The 23,300-nt window shown below is 43.9% G+C and overlaps 1 protein-coding gene across 1 annotated transcript in view; it reads left to right on the forward strand.

The window, feature by feature from the left end:
• The first annotated feature begins 1,474 nt into the window (after positions 1 to 1,474).
• The window catches only part of ESYT3 (extended synaptotagmin 3), a 57,214-nt gene continuing 35,388 nt past the window's right edge, over positions 1,475 to 23,300 (forward strand). The window contains exons 1-4 of the mRNA XM_054043946.1: positions 1,475 to 1,998; positions 12,598 to 12,639; positions 14,419 to 14,553; positions 15,415 to 15,491. Of these exons, the coding sequence (XP_053899921.1) occupies positions 1,651 to 1,998; positions 12,598 to 12,639; positions 14,419 to 14,553; positions 15,415 to 15,491 (602 nt within the window). The 5' untranslated portion in view covers positions 1,475 to 1,650. The remainder of the gene's footprint in view (positions 1,999 to 12,597; positions 12,640 to 14,418; positions 14,554 to 15,414; positions 15,492 to 23,300) is intronic.

Raw genomic sequence — 23,300 nt, forward strand, 5'->3', positions numbered from 1 at the left:
CACTATTTCTGAAATATTGCCTACTTTCTTATTTTTATGATATAATTATAAAATAAATCAATTAGAATACAAATATTGTACTTCCATTTCAGTGTATAGTATATAGAGCAGTATAAACAAGTCATTGTCTGTATGACATTTTAGTTTGTACTGACTTTGCTAGTGCTTTTTATGTAACCTGTTGTAAAATTGGGCAAATATCTAGATAAGTTGATGTACCCCTTGGAAGACCTCTGCATACCCCTGGGCTATGTGTACCCTGGTTGAAAACCACTGCTTTAAATTGATCCCCCTTCGGTATTTAAAAAGGGGGAATAATCATAATTGAATTTTATTACTGGACAACTGAAAAACATGGACTAGGAACTGCCATACTGGATCAGACCCACGGTCCATCTAGTCCAGTATCCTGTCTCTGACAGTGCCCAGATGCCTTAGAGGAAGGTGTAAGAACCCCACAGTGGGCAGAGGTGGTGCCCTAAAGCATCAATAATTAATCAATCTAAGTCAAGTTGGGAAAGATTTGTCATGAGAATCTACAACCCCCCCTCTTCCTTTTCCTGTCTTGAATTTGCTGACTGCAGGAGTCACCCTGAGCAGCTGATTCTCAGATGACTTAGGATGGGTCCTGTGGTGCCAGGCTCTGCCCAGAGGGATCAGGCTGGGGATGGGAGGAGCATCTTTTCTACTGAGTGTGAGAGAGCAATTTGTGCCAGGCTAAACAGAGGGGGGAGGGGCCATCTCTCACTCTCTGTAAGGGGGAAGGAGCTGCCCATCCACTACCCTGTACCAGTTACACCCTGTCTGTGCTGAAGCCAGGCAGGCACCTCTAGCCCCTTGTCCTACCATGCCAGCTGGGCCTCGCTCCTCTTTCTCCCCTTCCCAGTATTTCTGCCCCAGCTTCTTGTTCCTCAATATTTCCCCCCCCCAAGTCATTCAAGCTCCTTCCAAATGTAGATTTTTCTTGCTTTCCTCGTTTTCTCCTGCAGTCCTGTGTGAGGTTTTTCCTTCGCTCGTCCTCCCTCCTTCCCATTTCCCTGTCCCTAGGCGGGTTCTTTCCTTCCCCCAAACCTCCTCCTCTCCTCCAGGGACAACCCACCTCCCCCTTCGCCCTGTCCTCCTTCCCTAGTTTTCTCCTTCCTCCTCTCCTGCTTTCCTTGTCTCACCTGTCCCTGTGCTGCCCCCATCCCTTCAGGTCCCCAAGCTCCTCATTTATTTAAACCAGCCCCCGCCCCTTGGCTCCTCTCCTGCCCCAGCTCTCCGCTCGCTTGCCCCCAGCAGCTCCACAGCCCTTGCTCCTCGCTTGCCCCCGCCTTTCCAGGTGAGGTGACACCTCCTGCTCCCTAGCCGGGGGGAGACTCCCCTGCAGGGGGCAGCAGAGGGCAGGGAGCGCAGGTAGCCCCTGGCCTCGCCCCTGCGCCTATCGGAGCCCTTGGGCAGGCGCTGGGGAGGGCGGAGCCGCCGGGAGCCCCGTGTGTCCGCACCTGAGCGGCTCCCGCCCCGCGTTAAGAGCCGAGGGCGGCTGGAGTCCGGAATGGAGCAGGCGCGCGGGAGCAGCTGCCCCGCTCCGGAGCCGCTGCACTAACTTTGGGTGCCCGGTACCGAGCGCGGACCCGTGCGCTGGGGGAGAGAGACTCGGCTCAAGCCGCTATGCAGCCAGCGGCTGCCGCCTGTGGGGAGTCCGGCCCCGGGCCGGGCGAGCCCAGCGGGCGAGCTCCGTGCGCCTCCACCGGGCAACAGCAGCAGGCGCCGCCCCGGCTCCTCCAGGAGCTCGGCGCCTTCGTGGCCCGGGCGCTGTTCTGCCTCGCCCCGGTGTACCTGGCCGGCTTCCTGGGGCTGAGCACGAGCTGGGTGCTGGCGGGCTTGGGGCTGTGGATGTGGTGGCGGTGGAACCGGCGCGGGAAGCGATCCCGGCTCTCGGCGGCGTTCGGGCTGCTCGCGGAGGAGGAGAAGGAGGCGATACACCAGGGCATCGCTTCCCAGCACCTGCCCGCGTGGGTGAGTGCGGGTCAGACCGGGAGCAGCTGGGTGGGTTGTGTGTGGGAGAGTCGAGCTCCTCGCTCTGCAAATGGCCAGTGTCGTCTTCACAGGCTGCAGGGGAACCCTGGGTCAGCGCAGCTTCTGCATGTTGGAAATCTGGCTTCAAATGACACACCTTGGCCCCATCTCTGTAACTTGAGTGGTATTTCTCTCAAGGGGCGGGGGAGGGCTTGGATCTTGTAGTAGGACCCAGGTTTGGGGAAGACGGGGGATTATCTCTGTTAGGGAAACTTCTTGGAAACTACTTGTCACTTGGCTCATTCTAAAATACTTGGGAAATCTTTTGGGGCCGGGATAAGTCAGTTCTGCCCGGGGGAGTCTTCTGTGAGCCAGAAGTGATGGAACTCCACCAGAAGCAGGGCCATCCGGGCCATCTTCTTTTACTTTGGACTTGTAAAATTAACAGTTGTGTACCCTGACGTAGTTCTCTGCTACCTTTGGTTTTGCCCGACTCTGAAATAGGGACACCATTATCCTGAAAACACAGTCAGTTGGAGGTACTATACCTGCCCGTAAGCCTTCCTGAGAATTTTACAATTCTATTTCCTCATTTTAAAATGGTTTTCTGCTTTGTTGTGGGAAAGACCCACATAAACAGCTGGTTAAGCTAACTATATACAGAGGAAACAGCAAAACTGGCTATACACTGTACTCTGAAATGTACAACATAAACTTAAATACTTCAGTCTTTCAACTTCAACAATCCTTACTTATAACCATAGTAAGGAAAACCCTTTCAGACGTTAGTGTGACTTTTAACTTGCTGATGCCCCATTACCATGAACCACATCTGCCCAATGGAAAGGGTTTCCTATATGTAGTTACTGGATCTGTCCCAAGTAACTTGTTATCAAATTCCTTTTTATAAAACGAGAAGCTGTTGTAAAATTCCTGGCCTGTAAAGTGTGCCTCTTGTGCAACAGTTTGGGCGATAGCAACCAAAACAATTGGTTCCCACATGCAGGTGTTGACAGTGTGTGTCTAGTTCCTTCTCTCTAAAGTACTCCCTGTCATTGGATCATATGGCAGCATCTGGCTTTGCCATTATGCAGCTATTCAACTTATTTACATATGGTGGTGTCTGCTACAAAAGGAGTTGTAGGTAGATTACCTCAGACTTCTTGATAAAGAGTGCTGCTACTTTGAGGCCCTTGTAAATGTCAGGTGTTACCTTTGCTTGCTTGCAACACGGGGGGAGATAAGCGTTTATGCTGGCTACAGAGTTGCTGGATCTGTACATTCAGACACTCCTGCTTGCTTAAATAAACTGGAATATGTACCAGGATATTGAGTTGTGAGAGGTGAAATAAAGGCAATAGTAGCTTCTTAAGCCAGAAAAAAATCTCTTACTTGCATTACTATGTAATGTGAATACTAATCTGAAAGCTTTAATATTAGTGAAAGACACACATTGTTCCAAACGTGGTTGTATGGATACATGTAACAGGTAGGGGACGATGCATTTCCCCCCACCCTACTCCCTCCCCGGCCCAGTGAATCCTGTTTCAAATGTACACTATCGAAATAGCTGGGATGCATTGTGTTAAGTTTCAGAGTAGCAGCCGTGTTAGTCTGTATCCGCAAAAAGAACAGGAGTACTTGTGGCACCTTAGAGACTAACTAATTTATTTGAGCATAAGCTTTCGTGGGCTAAAACCCACTTCATCGGATGCATCTTGTTAAGTATGTTAATGTTAAGTATTTTTCCTCCAGTCTCCGCTATTTATTTCAGAATCTTGCTCATCCAAAAAATTAAAATATATTCCTATCCTCTACTACCATTAACCTCCAATCCCCATAAACATAATAACTTCTGCATTTATAAAACGTTTAATAAACTGACACTATCCGGTTACAACTTAAACAAACTACAAACAGGTTTCTGTATTTATTACCAATTTCTAAATTATTCGACTTGAAATGCCATAAATCTAAATGTACTCCTAACTGTGTGTGTTTTGGTGGCTCATTCACTGTAAAGTCTCTGTTTGGATAATGAAAACTGATTAGTCAATTTTTCTTATAGTCAGCATTATTTTCTGACATAGCCAGATACTGTTATGTTTGCTTACACATGCGTCAGGGGAATGTTTTGTCCTTTAGAAAACAAACTGTTTCCATTTCTATTTAAAAAGAATAAATAAATGGAGGCATTTCCACTGATGGAAACATGTAGCAAACTGTCATACAAAGGCTACACTTTGGGCTGTAAATTGATCTGGCAATGGCCCAAATCCTGGAAGGCTCTGGTGCCCTTCAACTCGCATTGCTTTCAGTGAGAGAGGAAAGTGCTTAGCACCTCCCAGAACTGGGTCCGGTTGTTTGTTTAAACAAAAACTAGTGCTTCTGCCCTAAAAGGATTCTCTGCCTCTCTTCTACTGGCCCCAGCACTCCATTTGTAGGTGGGATTTCTGATTTACTTTGGAGCCTTTGCCCATATGACTGTAACTTGAAAGATTAATAAATGCATTGTTGCCGACTATTGCCACTTTATTATGAGTCTCAGGCTGTTTGGTGAGTCTTCAAGTCCCAGCTGATGGAATCAAGAGATTCTCATGGAATTGCAACTATCATTTTGTAAGAGGGTTCAGTTTAGATAACTCGGCTCAGTTGGTGTTTATTAATCAGATAGATTAGCACAATACAGAAGGGGTCAGTACTTTTCTATTCCAAAATTATAAACTCACTACTTCTACCCTTTTTTATGCTCAACTTGTTAACATCTGGGGAATTTTCTATGTATTGTAATCTCATTAACACAAACCCTTTAATCCCTTTTCTTACATGGTTTCAAACTTGTTTTCAGGGTACCAAGGCATCTGCACCAATTATTCCTAATACTTTCTTTGGTCGTCGGTACATATACCAATTATCAGTGCATGCCAGAGGTTGCCTACCCCTGCTTTAATGTGTTTATCCTTGCAGCACTGCTGTGAGAAAGTGCAGTGCACGTCATCTCATTTTGCAGATGTGGAGCTGAGGCAGAGACACTGCCCAAGATCACACAGGAATTCTGTGGTAGAACAGGGACCCGAATGCAGGTCTCGAAGTCCTAGGCTAGTGCCCTAACTACTGGGGAATTCTTCCTTTTTACTGCCCCATCTCTCTTATGACTTACTGCTACGATGGCGCAGGCTGGCCAGGCATCCCCTGTTTTGATGCCTGAAACAATGCTATGCGGTTATCAGAGTGCAAACGTGAGGGTGGGGAAGGAATGAAAAATCAAATGTAGGTTCCTTCATCTTCAAAAAGATACTTGCTCCTTTTGTCCAGGAGCATTGGTAATCTAAAGTCACCTCGTAATCTGCAGAATGAAGGGCAGCAGCAATACAAGCTTCACAGTACCACTCCATTAATGCATCTCAAACCTCACCCAGAGACGCTGCCCCGTGGGATGAGGACTGTTCACCGAACACAAATATCAATTTCTTTAATCCATTAAACTGGAGATTAAATATGAGATGGCTCTGAGGCATCTCACTATAAATAATTATTGCCTTGAAACTGACAACTGACTGACTCCATGACTCTCTCTCCAAGGACCTTTCCACTCAGGATGACAGAGTGACAGTAAAGTTGGTGATCATCTGGTTCCTGTAATCCTCCATGTTAAATGTCAGTAGTGTTTTATCTGTATTGATAATCACCTGCCTTCACTAGCAAAATTAACAAAGGTTTATTTGTGAGACAGGCCTATCCTGCAACATGATATAGAAACTCTCAGTAGCTTGCAAGAGTAGAATTCAAGTTATCTGACCACTACCTTGTACCTAGGGCTTCTGTTTTTCTGGGTTTATTAATTTAATTTGAGGGGCGGGGTATTTTCAGCAATTTTTGAGTTGTGTAGGTATCAGGGCTTTTCAGGGCTTCCTCTTTTATAGTATAATGCAGGGGTCGGCCACCTTTCAGGAGTGGTGTGCTGAGTCTTCATTTATTCACTCTAATTTAAGGTTTCACATGCCAGTCATACATTTTAATGTTTTTAGAAGGTCTCTTTCTAGAAGTCTATAATATATAACTAAACTATTGTATGTAAAGTAAATAACATTTTTAAAATGTTTAAGAAGCTTCATTTAAAATTAAAAATAAAATGCAGAGGCCCCCGGACCGGCCAGGACCCGGGCAGTGTGAGTGCCACTGAAAATCAGCTCGCATGCCACAGGTTGCCTTCCCCTGGTATAATGAGAAGATTTCATTGGGCACGTCCCAACATTTTTATCTAAATAGGATTCTTTCATTTTTTATTAGGAGTATAAAAATGATGTACTTGTTTAAGCTCTGTATCCTTGTTAATGAGCCCCTGGTTTAGCATTGAGTGTGTTTGTCCCTAGTGTGCTTTAATGTAATATTGTTTCAAACGGAACATCAAGATCATAGCCTTGGTCAGCCTAAACCAGGGGTAGGCAACCTATGGCACGCATGCCAAAGGAGGCATGCAAGCTGATTTTCAGTGGCACTCACACTGCCCAGGTCCTGGCCAGTGGTCCGGGGGGCTCTGCATTTTAATTTAATTTTAAATGAAGCTTCTTAAACCTTTTAAAAACCTTATTTCTTTACATAAAACAATAGTTTAGTTCTATATTATAGACTTCTAGAAAGAGACCTTCTAAAAACATTAAAATGTATGACTGACATGCGAAACCTGAAATTAGTGAATAAATGAAGACTCAGCACAACACTTCTGAAAGGTGGCCGACCCCTGGTCTAAACCCTAGAGCTCATGTGGGGCCTTGCAGGGCAGGCACCTCTTCCCTTTCTTTACCACATCTACCTCTGTTTTGTGTCATGCTCCCTAGAGAGTCTCCAGCCCATTCTTCCTCCTTTTGGGTGCCCTGCCCCCACTTTTCTCCTTCTCTGCAGGTAGAGTTTTGCAGCATCCCATTTGAGTGGTGAGAGCTGCTGAGAAAGTTGGCCGTGCTTGCTGGGCAGCTACTGGAGTTTCTGCCTTAACTGCAACAAGTGTTAATTTAAGAGTTGGTTGCATGATGATGACATGGTTTCGTTACAGCTGAAGATTGTCCCACTGCCTGTGTGGAAACAGTCATAAACTTCTTCCCTGGCAAGCCCTGGGCTAGCAGAGTGAGATGCCTGGAAAAGTGATCCCAGTAAAATAGTTCTCTATTTGCCATGGCTGTGTACCTCCACTTCACCACAACCTCAGGACTTGTGCTCAGCACTGCATGGCCATACTGAAGAACCGATGCTCGTGTTTCATAATACTACTGTTTAATTCATTCTGTGAGAACAACTGGCATGCTCAGAAAGCAATCAGAAGCAAGGAACATCTCAGGAGAAAGAATAAGTGCAGTGAGCGTGAATGGCAGAACTGAGAAGTGCAAAAATACGTTGTGAAGGCCATCGCTAAAGCTCTGATGGCAAGGGGTGAGGGGAACCAGACTTCTAGTGCAGAAATAAGTTAACTTGCTTTCTTGAATATCTTGCTTATAGCATCTGAAGTCCACTGGCTCTTCTGGGTTCACTTGAAATGCAGGATATTTATGATGTCCCATAGCAGTGCATTTTGGAGCATCACTAGTCAATGCAAAGTATCCACTCTAGAGCATCACTAGTGAAGGCAGAAGTCTTTCAGAGGCTGTAAGTGCCTTCCTTTTTGAAAACTGACAGATTTCTGGCTAAGCCTGTAAGTGGGAACACACATTTCTCTGCTCACCCAAGTTTTTTCTTTTTGCTGATTTCCTTGAGTGGTGTCTTGCCATCCCATATGAATGGCACTCTGTAAATCTTGGGAAGTTCAATATTCTGTTATCTGTATGACCGCCTGATATTGTCGGCTGTATGCATTTGAATGGTAATGAGATGTCAAACTGCATAAAATCTTGTTAGTCTCTTTGACAAACCACTTTTTGCTCACCTTTGCCAAGAGTGAATGTGGTGTGTAGGTTTTTTTTTTTTTTTTTGGTGGGGGGTGGGGAGAAAGGGGAGGGGAGAATGGAGACTTGAATTACACGTTAGTTTCCATTCCGAATGCTCACAAGCATACTAAAACAATGAGAGGCCAATCTAATTGTACCAAATGAACTACATTTGTCCAAGCCATTCTCTGTTCTCCAATGGGGTACTGTATTTTCAATTGGCTATGCACTTTCTTTTCAAGCCATAAATGTTGGGATACATATGAGAAGGACTGAGACATGGGCTAAAACTCTCTGAGCCGATTAAGCTAAAAAAAGACCAGACTAGTCTTTTAGGTTGAGAGGCAAGCTTTTTTCATCTATACTGTAGCTGGTATTTCCATGCTTTGCAATACTAGCTTTGTGCCTGTCCTTGTCAGTCTAGTCTTGTAAACTAGTTGAATTAATTTGTAATTATTGCATGTCCTGTGGCTTTTTCCCTTTATTTTTTATGTATTTTATGCAAACGGGTTTGGTTTCTATTAAAGATAACTGTAATTGGCTGTATAGAGTGATGCTGGGATGGCTGCTTTCTTCCTGCAGGGAAGAATATTGACTCCACCTTTTAAAGAAGGTGGCAACAGAAATCTAGCAATAGCTTGGCTAATTTGTCAAGGGAAAAATACGTTTGGCATTCTGTCCCCTTCTTCCCCCTCCCCCCCCCCCGCCGCCCCCCACATCCAAGTATATCATCATCCCTGGCCCGAATGGTGCTGGGGAGAGGTGGTATAAGATGTGGGCCTGAGAGCAGGACAGCTGACCGATACAAGGCTTTGTTTAAAAGGAGATTTTTAACTAAGGGTTTCCTGTTAGCCCATAACCTTCTAACATTGCTTATTCTTGGTGAATTTCCATTAAACTTGACTGTTCTAAATGCTGACTTCTGAAGAAGGTTATGAAAGAAAATGCTGCAACAGGGTTTTTTGCATAAATCCAGGCTACTCAATAGACTTCTCATTGTTCTTTACTGCCTGAGTTAGTCAGGTAGCATCTTTAAAGCTCTGAAGCATGGATATTGAAGAGTATAAAAATGTATGTTATACTTGTGTGACCAGGGGAGCCACACCAAGGTTACTTAATTAGGGCAAACTGCAAAGAAGGGGCAGACAATCCCCAAAGCTGGTGGTCATTCCAGTACTTAGACCCACCAAGCTAGCCTCAAACAGTGTCTATAATACCTCCCCTGGTTACCCAGGAGCCAAAATACAGTTCACTTAAAGCAACCCAGCCTTAAGCCTCCACCCAGACACCCAAGTCAAATATGAGGATTACTGAAAATCTTCTTCATCATAGAAGAAAGTTCTACCAATCAGGGCTGGCTCTAGGCACCAGCAAACCAAGCATGTGCTTGGGGCGGCACATTTTCAGGGGTGGCATTTTGGCCACTTTTTTTCTTTTCTTCAGTCAGCAAAAGCCTAGAGCCAGCCCTGGCAGCAGCAGCGCAGGGGGCGCCCTGGGGCCTGCAGTTCACGCCGTGGGGAAGCAGCACCTGCACCTTGTGGCTGGGCTGGGCAGGCTCTGAGCGGGGGACACTCAGGCTGGGGTCCGCCACGTGGGGCACAAGAGCCGCCTTCAGGTGCCGCAGAGCGGCTGCCCCCCAGCGCCACAGCCGGGGCTGGGTGAAGCAGCAGGGCAGCTAGAAGCAGCAGCAGTGGGGCCATAGAGGGCAGGGCACTACCATGCGGGGCCCACGTCCCGCTCTCCGGGGCTCCGCTCCCTCTGGGGCTGCCCTGCCCCAGCTCCTCAGCCCCCTGCCGGGGCAGTCCCCCGGCTCTGCCCTCCCAGGTTCCGGCCAGTCCTGGAGGCGGGAGCCCTGTCTGGAGGGACCCTGGGCTGAGGCGCGGCCTGGGAGCCCCGCTGCTTACCCCAACCCTGCCAGCGCCAGACCGGCTGGAGGTGAGGGGGGAGTGGGTGGAGTCAGTACTGGAGGAGGGGGGGAGCCTAGGGCTAGGGCGGCAGGGAGTGCAGGTGGGGTGGGGAGAGAGAGAGTCCCTGTCTGGGGTGGCAGGGGGTGTGGGTGGGTGGGGGAGGGTACGGGTGAGGGTGAGAGCCCAGGGCTGGGGTGGGGGGGGGGGCAGCCAAAAAGTCTTTTGCTTGGGGGCAGCAAAAAACCTAGAGCCGGCCCTGCTACCAATCCCAAAGGATCGGACACGTTACCTCCCAGGTTAATGAATATTTCAGATCTTACCCAGCTACACGCTTACAGCCAATTCTTATTAACTAAACTAAAATTTATTTAAAACAAAAAGTGTTGGTTTAAAAAATCAGTATACAGACATGAGTACAGTTCTGAGATCAGATTCATAGTAGAGTTCTTTCAGAATTAGTCCAGAGGTTATAGTCCAACGTCCATGTTCAGGGTGATCCTGATGGGATTGGAGATCTGTCTTATGACTCAAGCTTCCCCTGCATCAAGCAGATCTGAGATTAAAAAGGATCAGGACCCAAGACACCTTTATACAGTTCCAGGCCTTTTCTTGACATCTGAGTCCTTAGGTGAACAAGAGGCAATCATAGGTCTACTTCAAAGTCTCCATTTCCTAAGCATCACCAGTAATTGGCTACAGGGAGTAACATAAGGCAGTTGCCTGTTTTCCACCATTCAGGGGTGACTTGCTGCAGGTGATTTGCTGTCCATTTCAGAGATGAATACAGTGATAGCACTATTTACAGTTTATTTAAATGTTAAGATCTCCTTTTGATCCCTGAATTAACAGAATGCAGCATAGACAGGAACCCTTTGGTTACATTGTTAAGCTCTAACAATGTTTGTTTTTGTGTGTTTACATATGTAATCTAAAAATATGTCCCTAGAGGTTGGATTTGGGTTATTTATCCTGCAGGATGCTTAACCCTTTCTGGCCATGTGTCACAACTTGCAATTTTTCAGATAGTGTTTGTTGTTCCCACCATGGCAATGGGCTGATCTAGTCACAACCCACAAAGTAAATGTCTGAAACTGATTTCCCTTCCCCCTCCCCCCCACCCCAAATATAGTGTGTCCCTGTTCTGATCACCAATGGTTTAGTTCCTCAGTTTCCCATTGCGTAATGAAGAGGGGAAAGGGAACTCTTTGCTAATGCTGCTTTATTTGTGGTGGTATGTAGTTTTCACATTAATCGTGTAAATGGACCCAGAGGCAATGTGGTATGAATAAAGAATCCTAGAAATGTAGGGCTGGAAAGGACCTTGAGAGGTCAAGTCCAGCCCCCTGCACCAAGGTAGAACCAAGTAAATCTAGTCTAGCCCATCCTTGACTTTTTTGTCAAACCTGTGTTTTAAAAACCTCCAATGAAGGGGATTCCACAACTTTCCTTGGAAGCCCATTCCACAGCTTAGCTAGAAGGATGGTTAGAAAGTTTTTCCTAATATCTAACCTAAATCTTCCTTGCTGCAGATTAAGCCCATTACTTCTTGTCCTACTTTCAGTGAATATGAACATTGATCATTGTCCCCTTTCTAGAAGACCCTAACATGTTTGAAGACTTTAAGGGTCACCCTCCGTCTCCTTTTCTCAAGACTAACCATACCCAGTCTTTTTCAGGGTGGATTGATTTAAATCAAGTGAAAAGCTTTGATTTACATAATTGATTTTAATCAACTTTTCCATTTGTACTTGTTTTCTCAAGAAGATTGCACTCTCATTGGTTGATATAACCATTAAAATATGTTGCTTTACAATTAAATAGAGCTTTTTACACTAGATTTGGTACTTTTTTTTTGCTACGTAGGAGGGTACACTAATATTAATATATATATATATGCAATTATGTAGCTTAATATTTTCAGAATTATATTGTACATTTTAGTATGTTAGAAAATGGTGAATGATATATTATTTTTTTGCTCATGATTTGTATTAACCTTCATTAATTAAATTTCATTTACTATTCTAAACACAACCGCATATAAAATGTTTTATTAAATAAAATCTGAAATGTGTTCGATACATAAGCTTCTCTTAACATTATATGTTCAATTCAGATTTAATTTTCAATTTTTTTATTTTCCAAAAATCATGGAGTTTTGTTTGTTAATCCATCCTGGTGTGTTTGTTTGTGTGGTGTGTGTTTTTGTTTTTGGACCTTGCCTCATGTCACTTTTGTAGCTCTCCTCTTGACTCCAGTTTGTCCAGAGCTGGACACAATACTTCTTCTGAGGCATCACCAGTACCAAGTAGAGCATGACATTTCTCTCCCATGTTTTACATCCGAAACTCCTGCTAACACACCCCAGAATCAGCCTTTTTTGCCATTACACCATGTTGTTGACTCGTATTCCATTTGTGATCCCTATAACCTCAGATCCTTTTCAACAGTACTACCACCTAGCCAGTTATTCCCCATTTTGTATTTGTGCATTTGGTTTTTTGGCTTAAGTGTAGTACTTTGCACTTGTCTTTTTTTGAATTTCATCTTGTTGATTTCAAACCAATTCTCCAATTTGTCGAAGTTGTTTTGAATTCATGTCACTTCAGAAGTAACAGTGTAATAATAAAAGACACAAATGGGACATGAGATTGTGTCGATGGACTGCATACCTTCAAACCTGAGCTCTGTTTCCACATCCCAGCTACTCTTACATAAAGCTGCATAGTTATGTGTAACGCACAATGTAATCACTTTTTATGTTTCTTTGCCACTAGATCCACTTCCCTGATGTTGAACGGGTGGAATGGCTGAACAAGGTGAGAAGGTGTTAATGAAGCTGTATCTGAAAATATTTGTCGTGAACGGTCTCTGCTCTGGAGTTACTCCGCAGCACAAACTTAAACCTACAACTATACTAAAAATAACCAACTTGCTATTTTAGGGAGTGATCAGATTTAATGCCTTTGCTTAAACCTTTGAGCACATGAAATCTGTGCGGATTCAGTCTGAGCTGAGTGCTTGCCTCCTTAATAAGGGCTATGCCTACTCTCCTGGCAAACGTGACTCCAGAATGCTGATCGAACATAAGAAAACCCTCCTTTAAAACTCAGACTTCCTTCCTTCCTTTAACCCCTGCACTATAGCTGCTACTTTAAAATCTAAATACCAGGAACTAACATGCTTGTGTACCAGTAATTGATCTCCTGATCTTTCCTGCCCCTATTGCACACCCACCCCTTTCCCCCTTATATTGTCACCTTTTATAGTTGTCTCATCAAGTCTGAATTGCCAGCTCTTATGGGAGGAGAACCGTCATGTTTGCTTGTTGAGTTAATAGGAACACTTAGAAGTAGAACAAGGCCAAAATTTTCAGAAATGGGGGTTTGGTTTTGTTTTTTAGGTGCCCAATAAGAGGCACCTGAAAGGGGACAGATCTTCAGAAGATCAGTGTCCAGAAACTTCTGAGGCTGAAGTACCTTGGTGGTGCCCAACATGAGACACCTTACAATCCCTAATCAGGTGTGGAAGCTTTGCTCTGAAACAAAGCTCCTGGTTCAGGAAAATGACCAGAGTCAAGGCAGGACGCACATAACTAGGTTAATAGTGTTACAGTTCCTGAGGTAACTGCACATCTGACCCCTTTGTGGCCTCCTTGAGGCCACCCCACTTAGATCTCAGGCCTCTAGCTGTCATCTTTCTTGGGTCAGAGTCCCACAGCCCCCTCCTTCTAGACCAGGGATTTAGGCTGTGATTTTCTCCTGCAATGCACAGCAGGTTGGAATTTAACTTGGCATCTGCAGCTCTGGTCTCTCTCAAGGGCAATGACAGGGCTAATCAATGACCAGCCACCCTTCGTAAAGCAAAGTACTATATATTCAGAACAAAAGCATTATAGAGAAAAATGTATCTTAAAACAGTGAACCGCTTATATGCAGGTCTTAGATCACCAGGATGTCACCCATCTTCCACAGGGAGACCTTGATGGGGATACAGTGCTGCAAGCTCTGACAGCCCCCCACCCCCATTGGTCCTCGTGTCACACTAGTGCTTGGACGTGGTCAGTGTCAAATCCCTCCTCCCACCCCCATTTCAGGGTGGTCATTATACAGTTTTTTCAGTCCTTTGTTTTCCAGACTTCTCCAACCAGCTAAAAATCATTTCTGTGGTGCACCCCTCCCCCCGCCTCAGGTGAGGCTTCTCCAGGCTGGTTACCTGCCTAGGGATTTGCATTAATCATCCCCAGTTCCTGCAGGGAACTCCTGTAACTCCTCCATAGAGCCAGAATACAATCCCTAGCCTATAACGATACAAAGAACATTTACAAAGTTGGTAGGATAGTCTCAAGACTGTCATGTGTCCATTATAGCTGTCACAACCTGTGTGTGTTTAAAAAAAAAAAAAAAAAAAAAAAAAATTCTTGTTTACTCCTCTCAGGAACTGGAACAAGTCCTCTCAAAGGTGTGAATAAAAACAAGTTTTATTACAAAGCAGAGTGGCTAATAGCCATATGTGCTGTACAGCATGGAGTTACATTTTTCTTTAACTAGATGCATCTTGTACAAAGAATCCTTGCTGTGTATTTGTGCTTTCTGTAGGTCCTTGTGCAGGCCTGGCCGTACTTTGGGACAGTTATGGAAAAAACACTTAAAGAAAAAATTGAACCGAAGATCAGAGCCAAGAATGTGCACCTGAAAACATGTACCTTTACCAAAATCCACTTTGGAGAGAAGGTAGGTGAAGCGACTGGGAAGGGTTACAGACAGATCCTGTTCTGCTTTGCTCCCAAACCGGGTGGGCGGGGGGAGGGGAGGAAGATGAATGTTGGGATTCTAGCGTACAGTTCCTTCATTTCCGTAATACTAGAAATCTAACCGCATCGGTCCTAATCCAGCTGCTAATCTGGCTCTCTATTCTATTGGAGTCATCCTGTCTTCAGTTTCCTTTGCTTTTAAATAAGCCCTTTTTTAACCAAAAAGGAAGAAGAATGTATCTGGATTTGAGGGACACAACCCCTTGCCAGTGACTGTAACCCTAGCCAGGCATGACATATGACTGATGCTAGGCAATAAAGGTGGACCTCTTATCAGCATCCCTGTATGTTATCCCTTCATTACAAATTTAAAGAGGCTTCTTTATGAGCTGTGAAATGTAGCACTGCTCATCTGGAACCAGGCTTGTGTCTGAGACAGTCAAGATTGCCCAGCAGGACTTGGACTCATGTACTGATCTTGCAGAAGAGTAGAGAGCCAGGGGGTACTGCACTGTTGAGGCTGACATGCTTCTAGGTCTAGCTGGGCAACTCACCCCAGATATTGGAGAAAATCAAGGGTAAGAAAAGTGCATCCAACCCCCCCCCCCAACTTGTTTAGTAAATATTTCACTTTTACAAGGTTGTGCTACATCTTCCTTTTAAATTGTTTTTTTTAATTGAGCCAATGTTTCCAGTTCACTCACTATTTTAGACTATTAACAGGTAACTTTTTTATGAAAGAATGTACCTGGGTTGAATAAAGCACATAGAAGTCTTCAGCTGGCCCTAATTTAAAAGATGTTAACTGTGCCATATCTTGTATGTGTCTCTCTTCTTTCAGTGCCCTAAAATCAATGGAGTAAAGACTTATACTAAGGAAATTGATAGTAGACAAGTGATCCTGGACTTGCAAATAAGGTAATATTGAATTATTCATATCAAACTCTTAACTTGCTGCTCTTCAAGTAGTTATCTAGGAATATAGCAAGTGCTCTAGTGGATCAGAGCTGAGATCTGTCTAGTCTCAGCTCTGATCCACTAAAGCACTTGCTATATTCCTAGGTAACTGTCCAGTGCATGTTGCTTCAGAAGAAAGTATGGACCCTGCAATAGGCAGGTGTGGAATAATCTGGCACCCACAGTAGGTCTCCTCCTGACTTATACTAGGTAGAGATTGGCTTAGTCCCTGAAGCATGAAGCTTAATGTCCCAGCCACAAAACTTTTATCTTTAATTATAACACTGCTGGATATTCAATTCCTCTTTGAATCTTTTTAAATTCTTGTCCTCAATGACATCCTTTGGCTGTGAGTTCCACAGTTCAATCAAATGTTATGTAGAAAAAATATTTCCTTTGATTGGCTTTGAATTTTCTCTTCCTAATCCACCATCTCTGGACCATTCATTATTCTGTTCATCCCCTTTCTAAGGAAAACAATCCCAGTCTTTTTTCAATCTTTTCATATGAGTCTTTCCAGGCCCTGGATTATTCTCATCTTCCTTATTCTCGTCCCCTCTAGTTCTGCAATATCTTCTTTGAAATGTGGTGATCAGCATTCCAGATGAGGCTGCTCCATTGATTTGACTTGTCTATAGGAAGGCATTGTAACAATATTCTTCATCACCCATTCCTTATGCAATGCAACATCTTGCTTGCTTTTTTTAACCTCAACTGCACACTGAGCAGAGGATCACCTGTAGAGCTTTTTTTAAAATACAGGGACATTTTCTACTCTTCAGTCCTAGAGTGGCTATTTTTAATGAGATTGTTGTTGTTTTGTTGGCAATTCAAACTTAAGCTCCTTCCTCAGTTACGTTGAAGGGGTAGAATCCTACAGGAAAACATTTTTGTGCGAATGCCTACATTTTGTTTGTAACTTCTGTAGGGTGATAGTCACCTAATAAAAGCTGCTTTCCTGTGTGGTAATGCCACAACAGCAGTGTGCACCAAAGAACATGTAGTGATGTGGACGGTAACATCAATCGGACACAAACTGCATCTGCCTTTACATTGTGTGTCTGTGGAAAACCTCCCCAAAACTAACAGGACATGTGCATCTCCCTTGGTAACCTTTAAAATTCCATGCTGTTTACTCTTCTACCAAGACTGGCAATGTTACAACATGCTCTCTGACGTAACAATTGTAGAATTCCCTCTGTTACAGTCAGACCATTTTGAGGACATTTAGCAAGTCTGTGTTCATGTGTTTGTCTCTCATGCCTTGCACAACAAGGTCAAGGTTTCCTGCCTGCCTTTAAGGCTCTGCAGGGAATTTCTGCTGCTTACATCACTCCTCCTTCTCCTGCGGCTCTTAGGCCTCCTTTCTCTGCTCCGTCTGAATCCTCCCACTCATGCAGTTTGTGCTTTTTTGTTTTTTAAGATATACACCTTTATACTGGAACAGTCTCCCTCTTCTGGCCACCCCTCTCCTTATCCAGGTCCCTCTTTAAGACAGGCTGCTTTCATGAAGCCTTTCAGCATTGCTGAACCAGGTCTTACACCATCATATTGACCAAAACATAAGTGAACTGAGCTGTCATGGGATCACCCAGCGTATCTTGTCTATTCAGGCTTGTCTTGTGTGTCCTGGACAGTGCTGTGCACCCAACTGCTCTAAAAATAAGTAATATATTGGCTTTCGTTTCTGCAAAACAGCTGTGTTCGGATGGGTTGGACAATTGCTTTAGGATGAGAAGCAGCACAATAACCTATGTTGGCTTTTGCCCCTTGGCTGTGTTTCCCCAGGATGCAGAAGGAAAGCTAAGAAAATGGATATTGCTGAGAGGTAGACTTCCATTGTAAATAGGGTGTTCTCTGCTAGGATGGAATGTGCAATCATCCTCACGTCTCACTGAAGTTATTTGTGAGTTCATCTGTTGAAGATTTTTTTACTTTCTGGTGAAGGGTGGATTCAGGTGGATAGAAAAGCCAGCCCATCCAGTTATGCACCCCAAAGAATGCTGGTGATGAATGCTTCCATTGTTACCTATGAATTCAGACTAGCTTGCTAATTCCCCTGCACTGTCAGAGCTGGAAATAAAAAGGAGAGACCTGTTTGAACTGTACTAGCTTCTCCATTATCTTCCAGTGTGAAAAATTGTAGAGGCTTACACTAAGTCTGAATCTGACCCACTGATTCTAAACACAAAATTGATTAGGTGTAATCATGACTTCTTTAATCTTAGCATGGTTGTGGTGTGGGATTTCTCGTCTGTGTTCATAAGAAGCTAGTGACTGTTGGTCAGACAAGAAATTTGGTTCAGTGTCTATTCAAGATTCAGCATAGGCCCTCTAAGATGGAGTTGTGTGCTAAGGGCCTAGTTAATCAAGGAGTACTTACCTTTTAACTGATGTCAGACTTGGGAACAAACCCCAGTGAAAATAAGCAGGAGCCACATGTGTATATTTATTGGCAAAATATGCAACTATTGGGTCTGTTTGAGATCTAGGATTTAGCCATCAACTGTGCTTGTAAGCCAACAAATCCTGTTTGCTTGGAGAAAGTGGTCAGAGCTGTCTCTGTCCTTCAGTGATAGCTTCTGCCCTCTCACATATGCCTCTCCTCTGAACTATAGTAGCATCCGTAACCCCTGAGCTTCCCATCTCTGGGTGAGGAGGTGTTAATCAGTTGGTCCAGGTAGTGACAGATCCCTGGCCATATCCCTCCCTGTACCGAAGCTAGTGCCATGGAGAGACTGCCATAGAACACCATTTCAACATGTAGTGGAGTAGAGTCTGCTCTGGCTGGCCTTTTCATAGCCGGGAACCCCTTATTCAGTGAAACTGCACCAGTTCCTCTGCTTGCAGACCCTGGCCCCCTCTCAGAACTAGAAAATAATCCGAATGTTGGAAGGTTCTAGCTTCAGTCTTCTCTGCATGATTCCAAAACAGAGAGAGAGAGTTCTAGTCAGAACATGTGTGCATGTCATGGTGAAGTGTGTTGGTGTCTGGTTTTTCCTGTTCACGTATCTCAAGCAACTGAACCAGTGTCACTCAAACTTCCTTCAAACTCGAGATGGTGTGTGGGGAGAATTCTTCCTCAAAGGAATTCTATTCCAAATAGAAATAGAGACTGAGAGGGAGATGGAACTTGGCCTTAACTCTAGCACTCCTTGTAGTTGTGGAGGCAAGATGTCCGTGCACGTGATACTGTGTCCCTAGCAGAGGAAGTGCCCTTCAGATTGGTACATGCATAAAGCTCGTGCTTAATATTCAGAATTGAATTTATATTCAGTTGGCCATTGCTTGTTAGTGGTAGTTCCCTATGGCTGCTTTTCTCCAGTTAAATTACTTTCCTCTCACATCGTTTCCTTTTGGTCAATGACACTCGATACATATATAACAATGTTTATTCTAAACAATTCTATCACATTTATAATAGAAGGTGAAATAAAATTAAGACTTTGGCAGTCCAAAGAGGTTACTAATAAAAGGGTAGCATGTTTAGTTTTTGAATGGTTATCAGTCTGTAGGTAATGCTATGGTAGTCTGATATCCCTCCCCCTCTAGTTCTGGGTTCAGAGTCCATCCACAAATGACTGATCAGAAATGATACATTTTGCTGTCCATCTGTTTTCTCTAGACTTCAAACCCAGGCCCTTGAAAGGGTAAGTGTGTGGACCCTTATGCCCATGCAGACTTGGGACAAGGCTTTGGGAACTCTTTTCAGGTCTCAGTACTGGACCGTTATCAGTCATTTGGCCTAATAGCAGGGTTATTAATGGGGTAGTAGGTGTTTAAAGAATGAATGACTCCAAATTTAAAAATAAACATGACTCCTTTATCTTGGCATTTTGTTAACTTTAGTTGCAGGAAGCCATTATCCAGTGACCTCATTCCTTTTCTCTTAATTATTGCTCTGGCCCTGTCATCGGTTATGTAAGATGCTTTGTGTCTAGGTAGCATCCAAAGATCTTGAAGCATCCTGTAAAAGCTAATGAATTTTGGCTGCGCAGCATCCCTGTGAAGTAGGATGATTGTCCCCATTTTACACACAGGGGCAGCTAGGGTACAGAGACTGCCTTGGCCAGAGTCCCTCAACAATCACTGGCAGTGGAAGCAGTTTCCTGACTCCTAGCCTGGGTGGGGAAGGACTTCTTGTCTTAGCTGTTGCTTCCACCTCTTATTAAACTTTATAATAAGCATCACTTTGTGGTGGTTTACCTTTAAGAAAGAAAATTCTGTGACTCGTGTGTGCTCAGCAGACTACAAGTGTGACCCGTAACTACATTTCTGGTCTCTATATTACTCATAATTACCAAAGGAAACAACAGATGCTTGAGAAATGTTGCTCAAATTAAGTCTGTTAATAATAGCTTGCATTTACATAGCATCAGAGTATCACAAAGCATTTGGAAAGAAATAATGAATTGGTATCGCTCATGTTCTTGAGACATAAATACAGCCCTTTTTCCAGAGGGGGAAACTGAGGCACAGAACTTGTGACTTGCCTACAGGTCATGCATGAAATCTTTGGCAGAGTCAGGAATGGAACCCAAAGGTCCTCTTTCCCAATACCCTGCTCTTCCCATCAACCCACACTTCCTAAATGTTCAGATTAAAATGTCAAAGCAAGTCTTAAAATACTTTAAGCTGTGATCAATCTTGGAACAGCTCAAGCAATGAAGAAACATTAGGTTAAAAAAAACTGCTTGCTCTCAGCTCTTTGAATTACATACAAAGTGTTTTTGTATCTTCTATCATTTATCCAGTTCAAAGGTCAGATGTATGGATCCCATTTGTTCATTGCAAAATAATAGAACTTTCAAACTACATTTAGGGAGGAGTCTGCATCTTCTGACCACCTGCAGAAACCAAACTTCTTCCAGGGAGCACCTGACAATGTCAAATAACGGGGGGAACCCACCTTGGCTCCCAAAACACTGAGTTAAATTTTTATCTTCTATTGGGCCACTGTGTGTGGCAGTTATTTGGCATAAACAAAAGACCAAATTAAAGCATCTTTCAATTTCAGAGAGGTTACTGGTTCCATCAGTGTTCTCCAAACTGATTAAAATCTTTCAAAACAAAAGGAACTTTTCAAGTGCAGCCACTTTACATCCTACAGCTGCTTTGCTTCAGGATAATCCTTCAGTTGTTTTAAGATGCTGAAAAACTGTAACTATTGACTGTACCCATTAGAAACACAGTGCATTAGAAACTGGTGTTTCCCGTCAGGAGTAATGTCATGGAACTTGATTGCTTTCTATTCTGCTAATCTAGTTTGAAGCTATAGTAATATCTTTCCAGTGAAACTTCCTGGATTGTTTGTTTGCTATTTGCCTATTTTTTATAGTTGTTTCCTCTTTAAAACCCTCTCATACATGTCATAGCTCAGTTTAGAGGAAAAATGTAATGTGTATCTTAGTTGCTACAGTACATCTGGCTACTTCATCTCTTTGCAAGAAGAATACAGCCTTCCAGAATAGCAACCAGTCTCTCCAAGGATCCTTTGTTGATCTCAATAGCAGAGTTATAGAAAGCCTTCTTTAAAAGTGTTTATTGCTTTGCTGGAGTGAGTGCGTGTGTGTGTGTGTGTGTGTGTGTGTGTGTGTGTGTATACCCACCCTCTGTGAGTAATATACTGAGTGATGTTGTGGCACCACTTAAAAAACCAAATTCTTCTTTTAGAAGCTTGCCCAAGGGTATGTCTACACAGCAGCGGGTCTGAGCCCAGGTCAATTGACATGGAGTAAAAGATAGCATGTAGATGTTTGGGCTTGAGATCAAGCCCAGACTTTCAAACCCAACAAGGAAGGGAGGGTCTCTGTGCTGGCTGGAACCCAGTCTCACACGTATACACTGCTGTTTTTAGCCCCGCAGTGCGGGCTTCCATCAGTTGACCTGGCCTCTGAACCTTGCTGCTGTGGTTGTGTGTTTGATGTGTAGACACATCCTAAATGGCCTTGAGCAGAAAGTTTATGCTCACCCAAGGGAGCCTCGCATATCGCATGGGGCTGAAGCGCAGGGCCTGATGCCCTGCCACCCGGTGCTGAAGCCTGAGCAACTTATCTTCATGAGGCCTGGGCAATTGACCTGCTTGCTACCCTCTAATGCTAGCCCTGGCTTTTATATGCAGAAAAATAGTTGTTGCACAGATTGGCTGTGGAATTTTTATAGCACGTTGGGGGGGCAGGAGGGAGGGGAAGGAGGGGCTCAGAAAGAGAAAAAGGTTGAGAACCCCTGGGTTAGAGCATGATAGGAGCCAGTCTGACTCCCATTTCAGACTCCTCATGAGTGTTTGGTCAAATAGCCCTGCCTCTCCACTAGTTTCTCTGGTGTCAAATATATTAATACAAGTTCACCCACCTGCCATCCAAAATTGACAGATTTAAATAGTGTTTGTAAAGCACTTACAATTCTCAGATGACAGGTGTTTATAGAAGTGCAAAGTCCTTCTCTGAGAGGAAGGATATTTACATGGAAAGAATGTTGAAGACCTTGTAATCCTCTAGCAAAGGATGTGTAGAGTCCTTGGTTGCATTACATCACAGAAGAGTTTAATCAGAAGGGAAATTATTCTATGGGTTCTCTTGTTCACAAACCTGCTTGTGATTCAGTCTTCTGCAGCCACTGCGTTGTAGGTTCACTGCACTTGTTGTATTTATCATACACTTATCTGAATGCTGGAAGAGAGGAGTGGTGTCTTTTTGGTTTTTTTTTTTCCACAGTACCCATCAATAGACACAATGTTCACGTAAGAATTTAAAAGGAAATCGAGAAAGCGTTTTATTTTTTGCAGCATAGTATGGATAAACCACTACCCTGAAGAGCTTCCAGTCTTGCTTCTCACACATGATATGTCAAGCAAAAGAGTAGACAAGGCTTGGGAGAGGTACGATGGGGATCACAGCAGTAAGAGCACATGGCTGTTAAGCTAATGCCTAAAGCCTAAAACCATAGCAAGCAAATACGTAATCTGTTACTAACTGAACAAACCAGTTTTGACACCAAGCCGGATATGACATAGACTTAACTCCTCCAAAACACAGGAAGAGCTGCACGTGTATGCAGACAGGAAATACACCCTGTAAACTATAGAGCGACACTGACCAAACTGTAGTTCCACTGAGTGATGAACGAATAGTAAGAAGTGAAGTTTAGGTACAATAAATAAATCCTCTTTAGAGCTGGCATGGGCTGCTGGTTCATTTCCAAGTAGTGCAATTGATGGATTGTAGGGAATAGAGCGGATAGAAAAATGCAGATTTTCATGAAAAATTTATTGAAATTTTTATGGTGAAGCGTAGACCTTTTTGAAAGACTAAACCAGCTCCTAGACTGGGTGAAAAGACTTCCTTGCAAAAGATTTGGTAATTCACAATTTTTTTTTTACAAACTCTACTAAGGAGGATGTGCTTTCACCTGAACACCCAATGGTGTTTAATTCTTCTTTCACTCCTGAAGTGAAAAGCTCACTGATAGAATATCTTAAAACTAGCCTTTTCCAGTTCAGGGCAGCTGCTCCTATATTTCCCCTTAATGGTTCAACAAGGGTACCCAGTCTTAGGGTTCCAGCTCCCCAGCTGTAGCCTCTCTTGGATGGAGACACATCTCGTTGCCTTCTGACCACAATATGTCCAGACTGTACAGTTCCTTGCCTTCACTGTGTATTTCCCAGCAAAGGCAGTCTGCCTAAACAAACCTTACTCATAGACTTGAAGGCCAGAAAGGACCATTATGATCATCTAGTCTGACCACCTGCACACTGCAAGCCACAGAACCTTC

Source organism: Malaclemys terrapin, chromosome 11, assembly GCF_027887155.1.
Source record: "Malaclemys terrapin pileata isolate rMalTer1 chromosome 11, rMalTer1.hap1, whole genome shotgun sequence".
NCBI classification, from domain to species: Eukaryota; Metazoa; Chordata; order Testudines; family Emydidae; genus Malaclemys; species Malaclemys terrapin.